The 21238-nt window shown below is 42.7% G+C and overlaps 1 protein-coding gene across 3 annotated transcripts in view; it reads left to right on the plus strand.

Annotated features, from left to right (window-relative positions):
• The first annotated feature begins 6807 nt into the window (after positions 1 to 6807).
• The window catches only part of cep192 (centrosomal protein 192), a 239969-nt gene continuing 225538 nt past the window's right edge, over positions 6808 to 21238 (plus strand). For 2 of the 3 annotated variants that reach the window (XM_068031195.1, XM_068031194.1), the window contains exons 1-3: positions 6808 to 6990; positions 19100 to 19301; positions 19868 to 19990. In XM_068031195.1, coding sequence (XP_067887296.1) covers positions 19135 to 19301; positions 19868 to 19990 — 290 coding nt within the window. In that variant the 5' untranslated portion in view covers positions 6808 to 6990; positions 19100 to 19134. The remainder of the gene's footprint in view (positions 6991 to 19099; positions 19302 to 19867; positions 19991 to 21238) is intronic. The other variant, XM_068031193.1, reaches the window with a different exon arrangement.

Raw genomic sequence — 21238 nt, forward strand, 5'->3', positions numbered from 1 at the left:
ACTATTATAATTCATGTGTACATGCACACATGTCAGGGTATGTTAGTAACCAAGTCATTGAGTACTGAACCCTCATTCAGCAGATTTTACATAATATGATTTGTCTCTTAAGTAGTACAACTGTTTGAAAGTTCTTTGTTCTAAAATACCACATATCAAAGACTAGATATTTGGAGCTGATAGTATAAAGGTCATCTAAAACACGGGTCAAATACATTTTATGTGTCACTTTATGTGGTAGCCTTAAAATTGACACTGTCCATGCTAACTAAAATAATCTCTCCCTCCAAAATAATTAAATCGCAACATAAGTATATAGAGCCATAGCTTTTTTTTCCCCTGCAGAAGTTAACAGAAAGGATGTCTTGCTGTAATTATACAGAGCCTTGGTGAGGCCACACCTGGAATAGTGTGTGCAGTTTTGGTCTCCTTATCTGATCAGCCATGATCATAATGAATGGCCTACTCCTGCTCCTATTTTCTATGTTTCTATGTTTCTTTCCTGTGTCTGGACTTCCAAAAAACCTTCAATAAAGTGACACAAAAAGCTGCTAAGTAAAGTTGAGTCTGGTGAAGTATTGTGTCCAGTTCTGAAAGCATTAGAGAGAGGGCAGAAAAGATTCTTGTGAATGGTTCCAGGGATGAGGAACTTAAGTTACGAGGACAGATTGCAGAAGTTGGGATTGTTTTCCTTGGAGAAAAGAAGATTGAGAGGAGATTTGATAGAGGTGTTCAAACCCATAAGGGGTCTGGACAGAGTAGATAGGGAAAAACTGTTCCCATTGGTGGAAGGATTGAAAACAAGAACAAAGATTTTAGGTAATTGGCAAAATAAGCAATGGTGACCTCACACTGAGTTTTAAAAAATTCATTTGTGGGATGTGGGTGTCGCTGGCTAGGCCAGCATTTATTGCCAATCCCTAAGTGCCCGTGAACTGAGTGGCTTGCTAGGCCATTTCAGAGGGCATTTTAAAAGTCAACCACATTGCTATGGGTCTGGAGTCACATGTAGGCCAGACCATGTAAGGATGGCAGATTTCCTTCCCTAAAGGACATTATTGAATCATATGGGTTTTTACAACAATCAACAATGGTTTCATGGTCACCATTAAACTAGCTTTTTCATTCCCAGATTAATATGATTCACATTTCACCATCTGCTGAGATGGGATTTCAACCCGTGTCCCCAGAGCAGTAGCCTGGGTTTCTAGCGCAGTAACATTACCACTATGCCACTGCCTCCACATCCGGAATGGACAACCTGAGAGTGTGGTGAAGGAAGTTTCAATCGAGGCATTCAAGAGGGAATTGGATTGTAATCTGAAAAGGAAGAAAGTGCAGGGCTACGGGGAAAAGGCAGAGGAGTGGTACGAGGTAAATTGCTCTTTCAGAGAGCCAGCACAGACAGGATGGGCTGAATGGCCTCCTTCAGTGCTGGAACTATTCTGTGGGATTGGTGGTCAAATTTTAAGATGGATTGCAAATTGGTTAGACTTGCATAGGCAAGGAGTAGTTATTAAAGATGTTTGTGTGAGGTTCTGCCACTAGTGGAAGTCCACAGAGATATGTATTAGGAGAGTTGTTCTCCACTGTCTTTATCAATAATGTGCACATGTGCTGTGGATAAAAGGGAACCAATGGATGTACTGTACTTAGATTTCCAGGAGGCATAAGATGCCATATCAAAGGTTATTGTGGAAAATAAAAGCTCGTGGTGTAGGGGGTAACATACTGGCATTGCACAATACCAGGTCGAGTATAGCCTGCTCTCTGGTTGGCTCCAGAACATGCTGAAACTATCCCGAAAACATTCTATGATCTCCTCATCTTGGCTACCTTTGCCCATCCGATTTTTCCGGTCTATATGTAGATAAAAATCCCCCATGATTATCGCCCTACCTTTCTGACAAGCTTCCATTATTTCTTCCTTTATATCCTGTCCTACCGTGTGATTACTGTTAGGGGGCCTGTACAACCACAAGTGACTTTTTGCCTTCATCATTTCTCATCTCGACCCAATCGGCTTCTACATCCTGGTTTCCTGAACTTAGGTTATCCCTCTCTATTGTGCTAATACCATCATTAATTAACAGAGCTGCTTATTGAAGGAAGGATGTAAATGCATTGAAAGCAGTTCAGAGAAGGTTTCCGAGACTAATACCTGGAATGGGTGTGTTGTCTATGACAAAAGGTTGGACAGATTAGGCTTGTACCCGCTGGGGTTTAGGAGAATAAGAGGCGACTTGATAGAAACGTATAAGATCCTGAGGGGTCTTGACAGGGTAGATATGGAAAGGATGTTTTCTCTTGTGGGAGAATCTAGAACTTAGGGGTCTCTATTTAAAAATAAGGGGTTGTCTATTTAAGACAGAGATGAGAATTTGTTTTCCCTCAGAGGGTCATGAGTTTTTGGAACTCTCTTACTTAAAAGGCAGTGGAAGCAGAGTCTTCAAATATTTTTAAGGCAGAGGTAGATAGATTCTTGATAAGCAAGGGGGTGAAAGGTTATCAGGGGTAGGCAGGAATGTGGAGTTGAGGTTACGATCAGCCATGATCTTATTGAATGGCAGAGCAGTCTCAAGGGGCCAAGTGGTCAACTCCTGCTCCTAATTCATATGTACGTATGTATGTAATAATTTGAATGAAGGCAGCAGTAGTATGATCTTTCCGTTTACTGACACAAATATGTGGGAAGACTAGACGAGAAATAGAGTGCAGACTGTAACAAAAGCAGAAAATGCTGGATAAAGGGTGGCCACTGATATAGCACTATGGAACTATTCATGGGGTCACTCAGAAATCATCCAATTTCACATATGGAAAATCCACCTGTGTAAAAAGGAAACAAAGCAAAGGTAGGCGAAGACTACATGTTAAAAGAAAAGGAATGATATGAAGTGAATGTCTTGAGGTCAGATGATGGTTAAATAACAAGTGATAATAGCATAGTCACTTGGCAGCTTCACGTGCGGCACTTGTGGCAGAACCTGCCTTTCAAGGATTGGCTTTCTCAACCATCAACAAAGGTACACCAAAAGAAGATTCCCCACCAAAATGGATTGTTTGCTGCATGTCCATCATCTTTGTGTGGGTATAAGACAAAGGAGACATGAGAGAAATTAAAGACATGAGATCCAGAATGAACAGTTAAATCAGGATAGCTAAATGGAGAGCAAAACAATGCAACAACTTGCATTTATATTGCACCTATAATGTAGGTGCTTCATGGGACTCTAATCAAAGTTTGACACTGAATCACATGAGAAATTGGGACAGGTGACCAGAATACCTGGCAAATTGGAGCAGGCTCCTGCAGGTGAGCCTGATGGGAGGAAAAAGCACTGACACCAAGGGTGCAGACCACTCTGTTGGAAATTTATCAATGGGCAATTTCCATCCCAAGCAGCAACCTACTCATTCCCAGTCCAAAAATATGAGCAGACCCATCCTACATTACCGCACCTACAACCAGAAAGAAAATGGAAACTGCAGTTAAGGTCTGAAGGTTGCAAAGTGCCTAGCAAGGTTATTTTAGGTTTTAGGATTAGTTGATTTTCTGACCATGGATCCACACAATCACCAAGACTGCCTACTTCCACCTCCGTGACATTGCCTGGCACATCTGCTGTTGAAATAGTCATGCATGCCTTTGTTACATAGAAACATAGGAAATAGGAGCAGGAGTAGGTCATTCGGCCCTTCGAGCCTGCTCCACCATTCATTATGATCATGGCTGATCATTCAACCCAGTAGCCTGTTCCTGCTTTCACCCCAAACCTTTTGATCCCTTTAGACCCAAGAGCTATATCTAACTCCTTGAAAACATACAATGTTTTGGCCTCAACTGCTTTCTGTGGTAGCGAATTCCACAGGCTCACCACTCTCTGGGTGAAGAAATTTCACCTCATCTCAATCCTGAAAGGTTTACCCTGTATCCTTAGACTATGACCCCTGGTTCTGGACTCCTCAACCATCCGGAACATCCTTCCTGCATCTACCCTGTCAAGTCCTGTTAGAATGTTATAGGTTTCTATGAGATCCCCCCTCACTCTTCTGAACTCCAGCGAATATAATTCTAACCGACTCAATCTCTCCTCATACGTCAGTCTCGCCATCCCAGGAATCAGTCTGGTAAACCTTCGCTGCACTCCCTCTGTAGCAAGAACATCTTTCCTCAGATAAGGAGACCAAAACTGCAGACAATATTCTAGGATGGCTTCACCAAGGCCCTGTATAATTGCAGCAAGACATCCCTGCTCCTGCACTCGAATCCTCTCGCTATGAAGGCCAACATACCATTTGCCTTTTTTACCGCCTGTTGCACCTGCATGCTTACCTTCAGCGACTGGTGTACGAGAACACCCAGGTCTCGCTGCATATTCCCCTCTCTGAGTTTATAGCCATTCAGATAATAATCTGCCTTCCTGTTTTTGCTACCAAAGTGGATAACCTCACATTTATCCACATTATACTGCATCTGCCATGCATTATCCCACTCACTCAACTAGTCCAAATCTCCCTGAAGCCTCTCTGCATCCTCCTCACAACTCACCCTCCCACCCAGTTTTGTGTCATCTGCAAATTTGGAGATATTACATTTAGTTCCCTCATCTAAATCATTAATGTATATTGTGAACAGCTGGGGTCCTAGCACCGATCCCTGCGGTATCCCACAAGTCACTGCCTGCCATTCGGAAAAAGACCCATTTATCTCTACTCTTTGTTTCCTGTCCGCCAACCAATTTTCTATCCATAGCAATACACTACCCCCAGTCCCATGCGCTTTAATTTTACATGCTAATCTCTTATGTGGGACTTTGTCGAAAGCCTTCTGAAAATCCAAATAAACCACATCCACTGGCTCCCCTTCATCAACTCTACTAGTTCCATCCTTGAAGAATTCTAGTAGATTTGTCAAGCATGATTTCCCTTTTGTAAATCCATACTGACTCTGCCCGATTCTACCACTGTTCTCTAAGTGCTCTGCTATAAAATCTTTGATGATGGACTCTAGAATTTTCCCCACTACTGACATCAGGCTGACTGGTCGATAATTCCCTGCGTTCTCTCTACCTCCCTTTTTAAATAGTGGGGTTACATTAGCTACCCTCCAATCTGTAGGAACTGTTCCAGAGTCTATAGAATCTTGGAAGATGACCACCAATGCATCCACTATTTCTAGGCCACTTCCTTAAGTACTCTGGGATGCATACCATCAGGCCCTGGGGATTTATCGGCCTTCAATCCCATCAATTTCCCCAACACTATTTCTCTACTAATACTGATTTCTTTCAGTTCCTGTCTCTCAGTAAGCCCTGTTTTCCCCAACATTTCTGGTATGATATTTGTGTCCTCCTTTGTGAAGACAGAACCAAAGTAACCATTTAGTTGGTCAGCCATTTCTTTATTCCCCATAATAAATTGCCCTGTTTCTGACTGCAAGGGACCTACATTTGTCTTCACCAATCTTTCTCTCTTCACATACCTATAGAAACTTTTAAAGTCAGTTGTTACCTTTAGATGTGACTAAAGGTCAATGCATTGTTGGCAAGACTCTCATCTTCAAATCTACATAAACTTGTGCTTATGCAAAACTCTGCTGCCAATGGCTTAACTTGCTCCAAATCTCATTCACCCATCACTCCTGTGCATGGTCTGGAACTCACTGCTTGAAAGGGTAGTTGAGGCAGAGACCTTCAACTCATTCAAAAGGAGTCTAGATATGCATCTCAAGTGCCGTAAACTGCAGGGCTATGGACCAAATGCTGGATTAGAATTTTGGATGGCACAGACACAATGGGCCAAGTGGCTTGTTTCTGTGCCTTAAACTTTCTATGATTCTATGACAACACCTCAATTTTAAAATCCTCATCCTTGTTTTCAAATTCCTCCAAGCCCTCATCGTATCTCTGTAACCTCCTCAAGCCCTGCAAACTTCCAAGATATCTGCGATCATCTCATTTTGGCTTCTTGACCATCCCCAAATTTAATTGCTCCACCATCGGCGGCTGTGCCTTCAGGTGCTTTGACCCTAAACTTCTCATTTCTACCCCAAACCTCTCCGTCTCTTCCCCCACCTCCTTTAAGATGCTTTTGGACTTCTTTCCTGGTCGCTCAGGCTGCCTGTCAAAAATATTTTCATTGATTTCGCTCGTGAAGCGCCTTTGGGATGTTTTATTACATTAAATGCGTAAAGTTATTAAAATTTACGGTTTAGAGGTAAGTTTTAAATTTAGGTTTAAAATTAGAGGTCGAGTTTTCAGAGAATTGGGGATTTGCAGTGCCAGGCAATGGACCAGATCTGAGCTGACATCTGCCTTCGTGACCTCCGTGTTACCGCCACAAAACTCCACTGTCATTTAACACATCTTTTTATTCTTCTCCCGACAATTCCCCCCAAACCCCACCCGCCCATTCACCACGCAACAAGGCCACCGAAAAAACGTTAATTTTAACACAGTTCTTTACGGCGGAGAGTTTAATGGGCATGCTTCAGTGTACTCACAAAAAAAAAACCCGCGCTTATTTATCATTGGTTCAAACGTCTTGGGTCAACCTCAATTCGAATAAACTTTTTATTTGAACAGTGAGTGAGTACTTCGGATGCCTCATTATGAGGGCGGGTTACGGCACGTTGGCTCGGTGTGTGTGTGGTTTTTTTTGGCGGTTAAACAGCCGGGCGCTGTGATAACGGACGCTCTCCAAATTCAAACCGACCTGACGTTGATGACAAGCAGACGCAGCTGCGTCGCGAGGTGCCTGGCTCGAATCGTCTCGCGCCTTCGAGGTGGTCCGATTGTTTTTGGAGTGTGTGTGGGAGAGGGGGATTCCGGAGCTGCTGCGCATGTGTGTGAGTTGAAAGCCCCGCCCCCGAGTCATTCGGTTGGGCCTACCTGAAGAGCAGCTTCGATAGGAGTTGGTTGTACTTGACAGGGCAGCAACATAATAGATGCTTTGATAATTAATCTACATGTTGAGTTACTCTTGAAGGTAAATTTTTTAAAATGTGTTTCTCAATTTAAAAGTTGAATCATAATCTTCGGTTGGGTTTATGTGCCAGCTTTATTTGCATTCGAGTCATTAACCTGTTGTAGTTCCCCACGATAATGTTTCCCCAGTAATTGGACTGAAAAGTTTTCTGTTTCTCTTTGTAAAAAAAAAAGCGTGCGGATTAGACAGTACTAGCTGCAGTTCACTTTATATAAACTTTTATAACGGTGGTTAGGATTTGGAATTTACTGCCTGATAAGCGTGGTGGATGCTGGTTCAGTTATAGCCTTCAAGAGGGAATTAGATAAACATTTGAACGCGAAAGACTTTGCAGACAGAAGGGGAAAGGACGGGGGAGGGGGACTAATTGGATTGTTGTTCAAAAGATTAGGCCCTGATTCAATGGGCCAAATGGCTTTCTTCTGTGTAGTATGATTTTCATTGTTTTGTATAATATTCATGCTGCAGTCGAAGGAAAAAAGTTGCACTCAATGATGAATCCTTAATTATGGAAGCTGTGCAACATTACTGCAAGGATTTGTTTCAATATAAAGGCTCCCAGTGGTTTTTCAGGAGTGAAATTCATACTTTCAGCCCCTCTTGTAAAATTGATTGCATAGATAAGATTTAAATGCAATGTAAAATATATAACATTGACCAGAAACTGAACTGGAGTAACCATATAAATAAAAACAAGAAATGCTGGAACCACTCAGCAGGTCTGGTAGCATCTGTGAAAAGAGAAGCAGAGTTAACGTTTCGGGTCAGTGACCCTTCTTCGGAACTGACAAATATTAGAAAAGTCACAGGTTATAAGTAGGTGGGGGTGGGGCAAGAGATAACAAAGGAGGTCGAGATTGGACCAGGCCACATAGCTGACCAAAAGGTCACGGAGCAAAGGCAAACAATATGTTAATGGTCTGTTGAAAGACAAAGCATTAGTACAGATTAGGTGTTAATACACTGAATATTGAACAGCAGCAAGTGCAAACCTGAAAAAAAACAGTGGGTAAGCAAACTAAGATGAAATGAAATAAATGCAAAAAAAAAAGATTGTAAAAAAAAAGAATGTAAAAAAAAAAAGGAAGAAAAAATAACTAAAAATGAAAGTAAAATGGGGGGCTGTCATGCTCTGAAATTATTGAACTCAATGTTCAGTCTGGCAGGCTGTAGTGTGCCTAATTGGTAGATGAGATGCTGTTCCTCGAGCTTGTGTTGATGTTCACTGGAACACTGCAGCAATCCCAGGACAGAGATGTGAGCATGAGAGCAGGGGGGAGTGTTGAAATGGCAAGCAACAGGAAGCTCAGGGTCCTGCTTGCGGACTGAGCGGAGATGTTCCGCAAAGCGGTCACCCAGTCTGCGCTTGGTCTCCCCATTGTAGAGGAGACCACACTGTGAGCAGCGAATACAGTATACTACATTGAAAGAAGTACAAGTAAATCGCTGCTTCACCTGAAAGGAGTGTTTGGGGCCTGGGATAGTGAGGAGAGAGGAGGTAAATGGGCAGGTATTACACCTCCTGCGATTGCAGGGGAAGGTGCCATGGGACGGGGACGAGGTGGTGGGGGTAATGGAGGAGTGGACCAGGGTGTCGCGGAGGGAATGATCCCTTCGGAGTGCTGACAGGGGAAGATGCGACTGGTAGTGGCATCACGCTGGAGGTGGCGAAATGGCGGAGGATGATCCTTTTGGATATGGAGGCTGATGGGGTGAAAAGTGAGGACAAGGGGAACCCTGTCACGGTTCTGGGAGGGGAAGGGGTGAGGGTAGAGGTGCAGGGAATGGGCCGGACACGGTTGAGGGCCCTGTCAACTACAGTAGGGGGAATTCCTCGGTTGAGGAAAAAGGTCATATCAGAAGCACCGTCATGGAAGGTAGCATCATCAGAGCAGATGCGTCGGAGACGGAGAAACTGGGAGAATGGAATGGAGTCCTTGCAGGAGGTAGGGTGTGAAGAAGTGTAGTCGAGGTAGCTGTGGGAGTCGGTGGGCTTATAATGGATATTAGTAGACAACCTATCCCCAGAGATGGAGACAGAGAAGTCGAGGAAGGGAAGTGTCATAGATGGACCATGTAAAGGTGAGAGAAGGGTGGAAATTAGAAGCAAAGTTGATAAAGTTTTCCAGTTCGGGGCGGGAGCAGGTAACGGCACTGATACAGTCATCAATGTACTGGAAAAAGAGTTGGGGGAGGGGGCCTGAGCAGGACTGGAACAAAGAATGCTCGACATATCCCACAAAAAGACAGGCATAACTAGGACCCATGCGGGTACCCATAGCGACACCTTTTACTTGAAGGAAGTGCGTGGAGTTGAAGGAGAAGTTGTTCAATGTGAGAACAAGTTCAGCCAGGCGGAGGAGGGTGGTGGTGGATGGGGACTGGTTGGGCCTCTGTTCCAGGAAGAAGCGAAGAGCCCTCAAACCATCCTGGTGGGGGATGGAGGTGTAGAGCGATTGGACGTCCATAGTGAAGAGGAGGCGGTTGGGACCATGAAACTGGAAATTGTCAAAATGACGTAGGGCGTCAGAAGAGTCATATAAACCATATAAATACCATGGCCACAAGAGCAGGTCAGAGGCTGGGAATCCTGCATCGAGTAACTCACTTCCTGACATCCCAAAGTTTGTCCACCATCTCCAAGGCACAAGTCAGGAGTGTGATGGAATACTCCACTTGCCTGGATGGGTGCAGCTCCAACAACACTCAATAAGCTCGACACTATCCAGGACAAAGCAGCCCACTTGATTGGCACCCATCTACAAACATTCACTCCCTTCACTACCGACGCACAGTGGCAGCAGTGTGTACTATCTACAAGATGCACCGCAGCAATGCACCAAGGCTCCTTAGACAGCACCTTCCAAACCTGCAACCTCTACCACCTAGAAGGACAAGGGCAGCAAATGGTTGGGAACACCACCCAAGTTCCCCTCCAAGCCACATACCATCCTGACTTGGAACAAAATCACCGTTCCTTCACTGTTGCTGGGTCAAAATCCTGGAACTCCATTCCTGACAGCACTGTGTCCCTCCCCCACATGGACTGCAGGGCTCAAGAAGATAGCTCACCACCACCTTCTCGAGGGCAATTAGGGATGGGCAATAAATGCTGGCCTGGTCAGTGACACCCACATCCACATGAATAAAAAAAAAATACTTTTAATATTATAAATGTTAAGTAAATTTTGCAAGAAGGTTAGGATGAAATTTTAATGCTACTGACATAACAGCAACAACTTGTATTTATTTAACCCCTTTCAACATGAATGTCCCAAGCTTCCTAGGCCTTATCAAAACTGGACTCCAAGCCCAAGGAGGAGATATTAGGAGGACTCAGCAAAAGCTTGGTCGAGGAGGTTAATTTTGAGGAAGGTCTTGGTGGAAAGGTTTAAAGAAAGGAAGCTGATATATTATGCTTTTCCTAACTTTTGAAGTTGCCATGTTGGAAATGCAGCTGCCGAATTGTGCACAGCAAGCTCCCACAAACAGCAGTGTGATATTTACCAGATAATTTAAAGTGTATATAGAGGTAAATGTAGAGGAAGTAATTTTTGTGAAGCAGTAGCAAAAGTAATAGTGCCTTTTTAAACTCTTCAAACTATAGCAATTCTCTGAGGTATAACATACAGCTTACCTCCCGCTGCAATTTTTTTTCATACCCAGCATTTACCAGTAGCCGCTACTTAAAGGAGACACTGTGCTTATATGTAGTGTTTCAATCAGGGCTGCAATACGGTGTGTTTTTTTAAAAAGTGTTGTTGGTTGAGGGATAAATATTGGTAAGGATTTTGAGTTCCAGATCAAGGGGTTTAGGTAGCTGACGGCACAACTACTGATTGGATGGGGGCTGAAATGCATGACGCCAGAGTCAAACAATGGCTGTGGTGCTTGAAGTGAGAATTGGGGAGGGAACAAAGTTCATGTAGGGATTTAAGCACAAAGATGAAATTTGAGACGTTAGGAGAATTAAGGACCAATCTGCCCTAAAAGACTGGTTGCTTTCATAATCTGCATTTGTATATGTATAAATTCTGTTACAGTATTTCTGTATTATGCCTGGAGAATCAATCATCTTTTGTGAGGCTGATTATAATTCCCATTTCATTGTATTTAGAATACAGCCTGCTAAATTATTTTTTCTCTAAAGCAAGCATATGGTTGGAGGCCATTTGGAAAAAAAAATCCAAGTGGTTGTAGAGAATATTTCTCTATAAATCTGAATTAGTTTCCAAAAAAACCGGAGTGGCTGTGCATTTCTCACTAGCTGAGAAAGTTCATTGAATGGAACTTGGGGAGTGATATCATTCTTCCCAGGCTTCTGAAAACATGAAAATGTTATCTATTCGGCGACAAGCAGTTGATTAGCAAATATTTTCAAAGTCTTATTTTAAGGTCAAGGGTCAGGACAGGACACCGCCAGGGTTGGCAGAAGTTTAAAAAAAAAAGGCGAGTAGATCAGGAAGTACTGATATAAAATCATAGAATGGTTACAGCACAGAAGGAAGCCATTCAGCCCGTCGAGTCCGCACCAACTCTCCTCAAGCTATGCTAGGGTTTTCTGTACCCTGTAAAAAGTATTTTTATTTGGTCAGTTGGATGTCCAACACATGCTCAAAACCATCATTTTTAAGAACCTCCAAACCAAGCTAACAAGGAATTCGCACATGCAGTTTCTGTTTTCCCAGAACCTACCTAAGGTCATAACATAGGTAAGCTCTTGGCTAAGGCTTAAGGCCTCAAGTGTGCACAGTTACCTATATGACTCGTTAAACTCCACCGGTATTAAGGAGTGTCTTAAAGAAGGGGAGAGAGGCAGAGAAGTTTGGGAGAGTATTCCAGAGCTTAGGGCCTTAGGCAGCTGAAGGTAAAGGCCTGTTCGGGTCTGCACATGGGACCTGACTTGAGCCTGATGAATTCCCATCTGAGCCTGACCCGGCCCGAGTCCTTCTGTTTTTCCTGCGCCCGACTCGACCATCACTTAACTTGCCTTCCGTTTTTTGCTTTGTTCCTTACCTGCACAAGCTTAAAATAACTAACAAAACCACTTTTAAAGTCCAAAAAGTAAATTAACATTAAAGTCACTTAACTGAGGTGGTGATAGTGTGTCTGATCTGGCCCGACCCGAGCCCAAATGCTGGACCTGGAAGTGCAACCCCAACCCGAACCCGACGCATGTCGTCGGATCCCGTTGGGTTCGGGTCGGCTAGCAGGCCTTTAGCTGAAGGTGCGGCCGTCAATGGTGGAGCGATTAAAATCGGGGATGCTGGAGAGGCCAGAATTAGAGGAGCACAGATATCATCTTGTAGGGTTGTGGGGCTGGAGGAGATTGCGGAGATAGGGAGAGGCGAGGCCATGGAGGGATTTGTAAACCAGAGTGAGAATTTTAAAATCAAGGCATTGCTTGACCGAGCGCCAATGTCTGTCAGCGAGCACAGGGATGATAAGTGAATGGACTTAGTGTGTTTTAAGACATGGGCAGCAGAGTTTTGGGTGACCTCAAATTTACCAAGGTTAGAATGCTGGAGACCGGCCAGGAGTGCGTTGGAATAGTTAAGTCCAGAGGTAACAAAAGCATGAATGAGGGTTGCTGTGACGGGTGAAGTCAGGCAATGTTACGGAGGTGGAAATAGGCGGTCTTGGTGATGGCATGAATATGAGGTCGGGAGCTCACCTCTGGGTCAAATGTGATACCAAGGTTGTAAACGGACTGGTTTAATCACAGTTGTGAAGAAGGGTCACTGACCTGAAACGTTAACTCTGCTTCTCTCTCCACGTGCTGCCAGACCTGCTGAGTATTTCCAGCATTTCTTGTTTTTATTTCACATTTCCAGCATCTGCAGTATTTTGCTTATATTTATGGTTTAATCACAGACTGGTTTAATCTCAGACTGCTGCCAGGGAGAGGGATGGAGTCGACAGCTAGGGAACAGAGTTTGGAGCAGGAACCAAGACAATGGCTTCTGTCTTCTCAATATTTAATGGATGAAGTTTCTGCTCATCCAGTATTGCATATTGGATTAAGCAGTCTGATAATTTAGCAACAATGGAGGAGTCAAGACAGGTAGTGGTGAGGTAGAGCTGGGTGCCATCAGCGTACATGTGAAGACTAGCGCTATACTTTTGGACGATACAGAAGGGCAGCATGTAGGTGAGAAATAGGGGGCCATGGGGGACACCAGAGGTAATGGTGCAGGAACAGGAAGAGATGATTTTAGGGGAGTTTTCCCTGGTTTGCTGGCCAATATTTACACGTTAACTAACACTTGAAAACAGATTGTCCGGTTGTTATCACACTGCTATTTTTGGGATGTTTTATGCAGATTAGCTGTTGCATTTCCTACATTGCAACAGTGACAGCACTGCAAATGTACTTTATTAGCTGTAAAGTGCATTGGGATGTCCTGAGGTTGTGAAAGGTGATGTATAAATGCTAGTCATTCATAGAAAAATGTACTAAAGCCCTTCAGAGGTGCAATAAAAAAATCTGGATGCTGAGCCAAAGAAGGCCCCAGCTGTCGATTTGTGCCCAGTTTTGGACACCACACTTCAGGAAGGAAGTGAATAATTTGGACAGGGTACAGAAGAGATTTACTAAATGGTTTCAGCAATAAAGGATTGCAGTTAAGTGGATGGACTGGAGAAGCTGAGATTTTTCTCCTTGGAGCAGAGGAGGTTAAGAGGAGATTTGATAAAGATGTTTAACATTAGGAAGGGTTGAGGTAAGAGTACGGAGAAAGTTTGCACCGGTTCCAATATACTATTCTTTGATTCTATAGTATGAAGAGGGGTGATCAAAAACTTTGTCAAAGGAGTGGTTTTGAGGGAATTGTGGAGGAGGGTTTTAGGGAGAGAAATGCAGCATTTGGCTAAGGCAGCTGAATGCCTGATTGCCACAGGTGAGGTAAATGGAGGGGATGCACACGAGTGCAGAGACAGATTTTGCGGGAGGGAGGGGTAATGGGAAGGGGCAAGATAACGTCTAGTGTGCAAGTTACTGTAGGACACCGATAAAAGCAACATTTCTCTTTTTCCCCCCCCCCCAAAAAAAGCTAGAGGGATCTATATAACTAAAAATGTAATAAATAAATCAGGGTATACATCAGATGCCTATGCGGAAGCCATTTGCTATGAGCTGTCATAATTCATTTGTGCAGGTACAAAATGAATGGTTGATCCTGTTTTCTTTATTTTGGGTAAATTACTGTGGCCCAAGCAATTATATTTGAGATTCGAACCATAGAAAAATTACGTTACAAAGCAGGCCATTCAGCCACTCCTGTCTGTGCTGGCCGAAAAAACTAGCCACCCAATCTTATCCCACTTTGCAGCACCTGGTCCATAATCTTGCCTATTACAGCAATTCAGGTGCATGTCCAGGTACCTTTTCAAAGAATTGAGGGTTTCTGCCTCCACCACTGTTCCTGGCAGTGAATTCCAGACACCCACCACCCTCTGGGTGAAAAAGCTTTTCCTCATGTTCCCTCTAAGCCTTCTACCAATCACATTAAATCTATGCCCCCTGGTAATTGACCTCTCCGCTAGGGGAAACAGGTTCTGTCTAATCTATCCCGGCTCCTCATAATTTTGTACACCTCAATTAAGTCACCCCTCAGCCTCCTCTGTTCTAAGGAAAACGACCCAAGCCAATCCAATCTTTGCTTGTAGTTGCAATTTCCAAGCACTGGCAAAATTCTTGTAAGTATCCTCTGTACTTTCTACAGAGCAATTATGTCCTTTCTGTAATTTGACCAGCACTGTACACAATATTCCAAATGTGGCCTAACCAGTGTTTTATACAGTTCCAGCATTACATCCCTGCTTTTGAATTCTATACCTTGGCCAATAAAGGAAAGCATCCCAATGCCTCCTTCACTCTTTCTACCTGTCCTGCCACTTTCAGGAACCTGTGGACATGCACTCCAAGGTCTCACTTCTTCTACCCCTCTCAATATCCATCCGTTTATTCTTTATTTCCTTGCTTTATTTGCCCTCGTCAAATGCATTACCTCACTTATTCCGTGTGCCACTTTTCTGCCCACTCAACCAAACCATTGATATCTTTCTGGAGTCTACAGCACTCCTCTTCACTATTAATTACATGGCCAATTTTTGTGTCATTAGCAAATTTCCCAATCATGCTTCCCACATTTAAGTCCAAATCATGAATATAGACCACAAACAGCAAGGGACCCAACACTCAGCCCTGTGGAATGCCACTGGAAACAGCTTTCTATTCACAAAAACATCCTTTGAATACTACCCTTTGTTTCCTGTCCCTGAGCCAATTCTGGATCCAACCTACCACTTTGACCTATGTCCCATGGGCTTTTGTTTTACTTACCAGTCTGCCATGTGGGACCTTGTCAAATGCCTTACTACAATCCATGTAGACCACATCTAGTGCACTACCCTAATCAATCCTTCTTGTTACTTCCTCAAAAAACTCAATTAAGTTTGTAAGACATGACCTTCCCTTAACAAATCTGTGCTGACTATCCCTGATTAATCCGTGCCTTTCTAAGTGGCAGTTTATCCTGTCCCTCAGAATTGATTCTAATAATTTACCCACCACCGAGGTCAGACTGACAGGTCTTTAATTATTTGGCCTATCCCTCGCACCCTTTTTAAACAATGGTACAATGTTTGCAGACCACCAATCTCTGGCACCTCTCGTGTATCTAGTGAGGATTTGAAGATGATCCTCAGGGCATCTGCTATTTCCTCCCTGGCTTCCTTTAACAACCTGGGATGCAATCCATCCAGCCCTGGCGATTTATCCACTTTCAAGGATCTCAGACCATCTAGTACTTCCTCTCTCATTGTGCTTATCGTATCTAATATTTCACACTCCTCTTTAACTACAATGTCTACATCAACCCTCTCCTTTGTGAAGACAGACAAAAAACTGTTTAAGAACCCTGTCCACATCTTCTGCATCCATGGGTAAGTTCCTTTGTACATCTCTGATAGGCCCTACTCTTTCCTTAGTTATCCCCTTGCTGTTAGTATACTGATAAAACATCTTTGAGTTTTCCTTGATTTGACCTGCCAGTAATTTTCCATGTCCTCTCTTTGCTGTTCTCATTTCCTTTATTACTTCACCCCTGCACTTTCTATACTCCTCTAGGCTTTCAAAAGAATTAAGATTTTTGTGATCGTCATAAGCTTTCTTTTTCTGCTTTAACTTGCCCTGTAAGCTTCCAGATAATCAGGGGGCTCTGGATTTGGCAGTGCCACGCTTTGTCTTTGTGGGGACATGCTTACACTGTGCCTGTAGAATCTCGCTTTTGAATGCCTCCCACCGGTTTGCCACTGATTGCCCTTCAAGTAGCTGTATGCAGTCCACTTTCGCCAGGTCACCTCTCAGCTTCTTAAAATTCACCTTCCCCCAATTTAGAACTCTTACTCCTGTTTTATTTTTGACCTTTTCCATGATTATGCTAAAACGTAATGTATTATGGTCACTATCTCCAAAATGGTCACCCACTGTTAGTTCTTCCACTAAATCTAGAATTGTGCTCTCTCTCGTTGGGCTTGTTACGTGCTGGCTAAAATAGTTCTCAAACACCGATCAAGAATTTAGTCCCTTCTGTGCCCTTCACACTTTGTATTCCAGTTGATATTGGGGTAGTTGAAATCCCCAACTATTATTGCCCTATAGTTTTGCACTCATAAATTTGCATACATATTTGTTCTTCTACCTCCCTCACTATTTGGGGGGCTATAGTACATTCCTAGTATTGTGGCAGCTTTTTATTTCTCCACCCATATGGCCTCATTTGATAGTTCATTTAGCATATCCCTCCTCAAAGCTGCTATTGATTCGTTAACTAATAATGCTACCCCCTCCTTTTTTTTTATCTCCCCCTCTATCCTGCCTGAAAACTCTATAGCCAGAGATATTGAGTTGCCATTCTTGCCCCTCCTTAAGCCACATTTCCGTTGTAGCAACGATTTCGTGTTGCCATGTATCTATCTGTGCCCTGAGCTCATCAGCTTTATTTACTTGCATTTAAATAAATACCCTTTTAACACTGTGAAATTCCTGTGCTGTTCACTTTTTAACCTTTTGCTTCTTCTGTCTTTCAGAGTCACTCGCTAATTTTCTGCTTCCTGTTCCTTGCCCTAAAATTGTCCTATCCGAGACTGCCCTCAGGTTCCCATCCCCCTGCCAAGCTAATATAAACTATCCCCAACAGCACTAGCAAGCTGGCTTGAAGGGCCTGTTCCTGTGCTGTAATTTTCTTTGTTCTTTGTTCAAACCTTTCTGCAAGGATATTTGTCCCAGTCCTGTTCACACATTATTCTTGCAGTCAGTGGTTTTGAAACCTGGAGGGAAAACTTTGTCATGTGAAGTTTCTTGTTACCTCGACCCTTGATCATTGAATGTGATAGACCAGGGATCCAACTTATTTCCAAGTAAAACAAAACTGCTTAACATCATAAATAGAAGTATGCTGAACGGCACTTTGGGCCTGCTCTGTCTTTCCATTAAGATCGTGGCTGATCATCTACCTCAGGTACGCTTTCCTACTCTATTCGGGGATCGAGCCGGGGAGTGGGACTGACTGGATTGCTCTGCAGTGAGCCAACATTAAATCGATGGGCCGAATGGCCTCCTCCTGTGCCGTAAATGGCCCTAACACTGTCCTTAGATTTTTGGGCCCTAAGAGAATCAGTCAATCTCTGCCTTGAATGCACTCGAATGACTGAGCATCCACAACCCTTTGCGGTAGAGAATTCTTAAGATTCAGAACCCTCTGAGTGAAGGAATTCTCCTCAGCTCAGCCCTAAATGGCTGACTCCTTATGCTGAGACTATGAGCCCTAGTTCAAAACTCTCCAGTCAGGGGAGCAGCTTCTCAGCATCTACCCTGTCAAGTTCTCAAGTTTCTAGTATTTCTTGGGAATTTGGAGGTGGATCTGTTTTATGGGCACTTTATTGCATACTGGCAGAGAATCTCTTAGCTCTCTAGCTCTGTCTCTCCTGTCTTAATTTCTATGTACTAGGGAGGATATGAATTGATGGCTGGTGTGTCAATGGTCATAAATAGATAAATCATCCTCTTTTAGATGGATCACTTAATGTGTTAATCCACATAGGTAACAAGTGCTTAATTGGTTGCCGTTGCAAAGGAGAGGGGGGGGACCTAATAATTTTTGATTGATACATCGGGCTTCAAAGCAAAGGAGAGGCTATCGCTGTTGTCCTTGACCTTGCCTCAGAAGTGACCCTGTGCTTGCCAGGCAGTTGCATGAGCTGTAGATGGTACAATTGTTCTGGGAATTTGAGTTCACATCAGATCTTTACTTCCCAATACTGTGTTTCCAGTTAAAAGAGGTTACTGAAATGTCAAGGTATTTTGTTATCAAACTGGTTTTGTACATTTTTTTTTATTGCTTTGATTATTTCTGTTTTAATAAACCAAATATGTAGTTTGTAGCGTGAAATGCATCGTCTGTCCATGTATCAGAATCAGTGTGTGCAAGGTGGCTCGTGCTTTTTTCGGTGAACCTAAAAGGAATATAAGTGGTTTAGTCAAGTGTGGGTTAAGTTTTCACTTCATAAGTATCTGTTTACTTGCGGCAATGGTCCACCATGCGAGGCACAAGTAAGTGTATCTGGAGAGTGCCAGCGTTATAAGAAGAGAATTGACTTTGTAAGGTGTTGTCACGCCCTCAAAAAAAAAAAAAAATCCCAACCAATACATTACTTTTAAGTACAATCACTGTTATGTAGGCAAGCATGGCAGTCAAATTGAGCTTGTCCAAATCCCAATAACTGTAAATAAATAAATGACTAGGTTTTTTAATGCTGTTAGTTAAAAGAAGGATATTGACTAAGGACACAGCAGTTCTTGATCTTCAGCTGGTAGTATGGAATCTTTTATGTCCGCTTAAACTAAAGCCATTTATCTGCACGTACATCTTTTCTGAAAGACAGCGCCTCTAGCAATATTGCATTTCCTCAGCACGACCTGAACTGTTGGCCTAGATTATGTACGCAAGTCCTTCGTGGTGCTTAAATCCATGATGTTCTGACTTGGGCAAGAGTGTTGCAACTGAACCAAGCTGACAGTCGTGTATTTTGTTTTTCCATTTTTCAGTCTTTTGCAGGTGAAGATCAGATGCCGATAACATCATGGAAAGTGTTAGAAATCTGGAAGATGAAACATTTCCAAGCTTTCTGTTGCAGTCTGTGAGGGGCAATGGCAGTGAAACGCTGGAAAATGTCACTGTTTCTTCAAATTTTGGACTCCCTGTAGCTGCGTCAACAGTTGCTAAAAATAAATCGGATTCAGGCAACAGGTGAGGTCTTGTATAACTCTGCACATTTGTATCTCTTGGATTCTAAATGACCTGATTGAAGTTTCCCTTTTAAAATATAGAAAATCTATTTAGTGGAAATGCTGATGCCATTACTGAAGGACCTGCTTTTGAGAACTTTGAGTGAGCCAGCCATATGAGTTATTATTTAAGAAATTAGTGACTTCCAGCTGGCACACGTATTTGAACTTTGACATTATCGAGTAGATGTATGAGATTTGTATGGGAACAGTGTTCTACTAACAGATTGTCTTAAAGTTTAGAGAGTGAGACTCTGTTTTAAACTGATCAGTACTAAATATTCCGTATTGACACAATAGAATCTTAGTCTTTGAGTCAATGCTACATGAATACCATTTATATTAAGGCAACCCCTTTTGGAGCCATTAACGTTAAATGCTATAAGTGCAATTCAGTCTGAAGGTTGTGTGTCTCAAATCATTAGTTTTACCTACTTTCTGAGATCTTGAGCTAACAGCATTATTGCTCTTAAACCAAATGTGTATCTATTTGTATGTAAATTTAATATGAATTCAAATATATTGCAGAATTCCAGATACTCAAACTTCATACTTGGAAGAAGGAAGACTTTCCATCGTGGACGCACAGCCACCTAATGTTTCAAACTCTGAAACCTGTAAAAAATTTGCCCTTAGTTTTAAAGATGAGCTGTAAGTATCTGGTCATTCCCATGTTCTGAAAACTTGAATTACAGCAAAAGGAGATATTAGGTTCGATGACGGTCGAAGAGGTAGGTTTTAAGGGGTGTCTTCAAGGAGGAAAGCAAAATTTATGGAGGAAATTGTAGAGCTTAGGGCCTTGGCAGCTGAAGGCATGGCTGCTAATAGTGGGTTGATTTAAAACCAGGGATGTTCAAGAGGCCAGAATTGTAGGAGTGCAGGTTGCTTGGAGGATTGTATGGCTGGAGGAGATTAGAGCTAAAGAGGGTCAAGGCCACAGAAGGATTTGAAAACAAGGATGAGAACTCTAAAATCAGCACCTTGGTTAACCAGGAGCCAAAGTAGGTCAACCTCTAAAGCTAGGAAAAGCTAAATGCCTCAGAAAAACTGACAACTTAAAAACTGTTCTCTATAAGCATATAATTTGTAGTTAGATTAAAAGTGCAGTGGGCCACAGACTTTACACTTCCCTGCATTAAATTTCAGCTGCCTTGTGTCTGCTGATTTCACCGGTCTGTGTCCTCCTCAAGTCTGTTACTGTCCTCCTCGCTGTGTACTACATTTCAAAGTTTTTATATTGTCTGCAGATTTTAAATATATACCCTATATCAGGGAGGAAAAATCAACAGGCACTTGGAGAGGTTTAAGTTAATTAAATAGACCCAGCACTAATTTGTAAAAGGCAGATGGTACTTGACTCATTGAATTTTTGATGAAGGGAGAACAATGGATGTTTTTTGTAAGGATTTTAAGAAAGTTTTTGACAAGATACTACATAAAAGGCTTGTTAACAAAATTGAGGGTCATGGAATAGGAGGGTCAGTGTCAACTTGGATAAAAAGATTGGCTTATGGACAGAAAACAAGAAGTCACAGTGAATTGTGTTTTTTCAGACTGGAGGATGATGGACAGTTGTGTTCTCCAAGGTTCAGTGCTAGGACCAATGATTTTTTTTCTGATGTATATAAGTGACTTAGATATTGGAATACAGAGTAAAATATCAAAATTTGCTGTTGATACCTGTGATGATGTCTTTGTATACAGACTGCATTCTGTGCAGCTCACTTGTTGGGTGCCTTAACTTTGGATTCCAAGGGTTTTTCTTGAGACTAATCCTGATTTGAAACCGAAACAAAAAGGCCTTAATGTTCTGAGGTCACAATCAAGTTAAACAAACAACCAGAAACAGGTATATAATAAAAGCAAAATACTGCGGATGCTGTAAATCTGAAATAAAAA

The sequence above is a fragment of the Heterodontus francisci genome, chromosome 5, assembly GCF_036365525.1.
Source record: "Heterodontus francisci isolate sHetFra1 chromosome 5, sHetFra1.hap1, whole genome shotgun sequence".
In the NCBI taxonomy this organism is placed as follows: Eukaryota; Metazoa; Chordata; class Chondrichthyes; order Heterodontiformes; family Heterodontidae; genus Heterodontus; species Heterodontus francisci.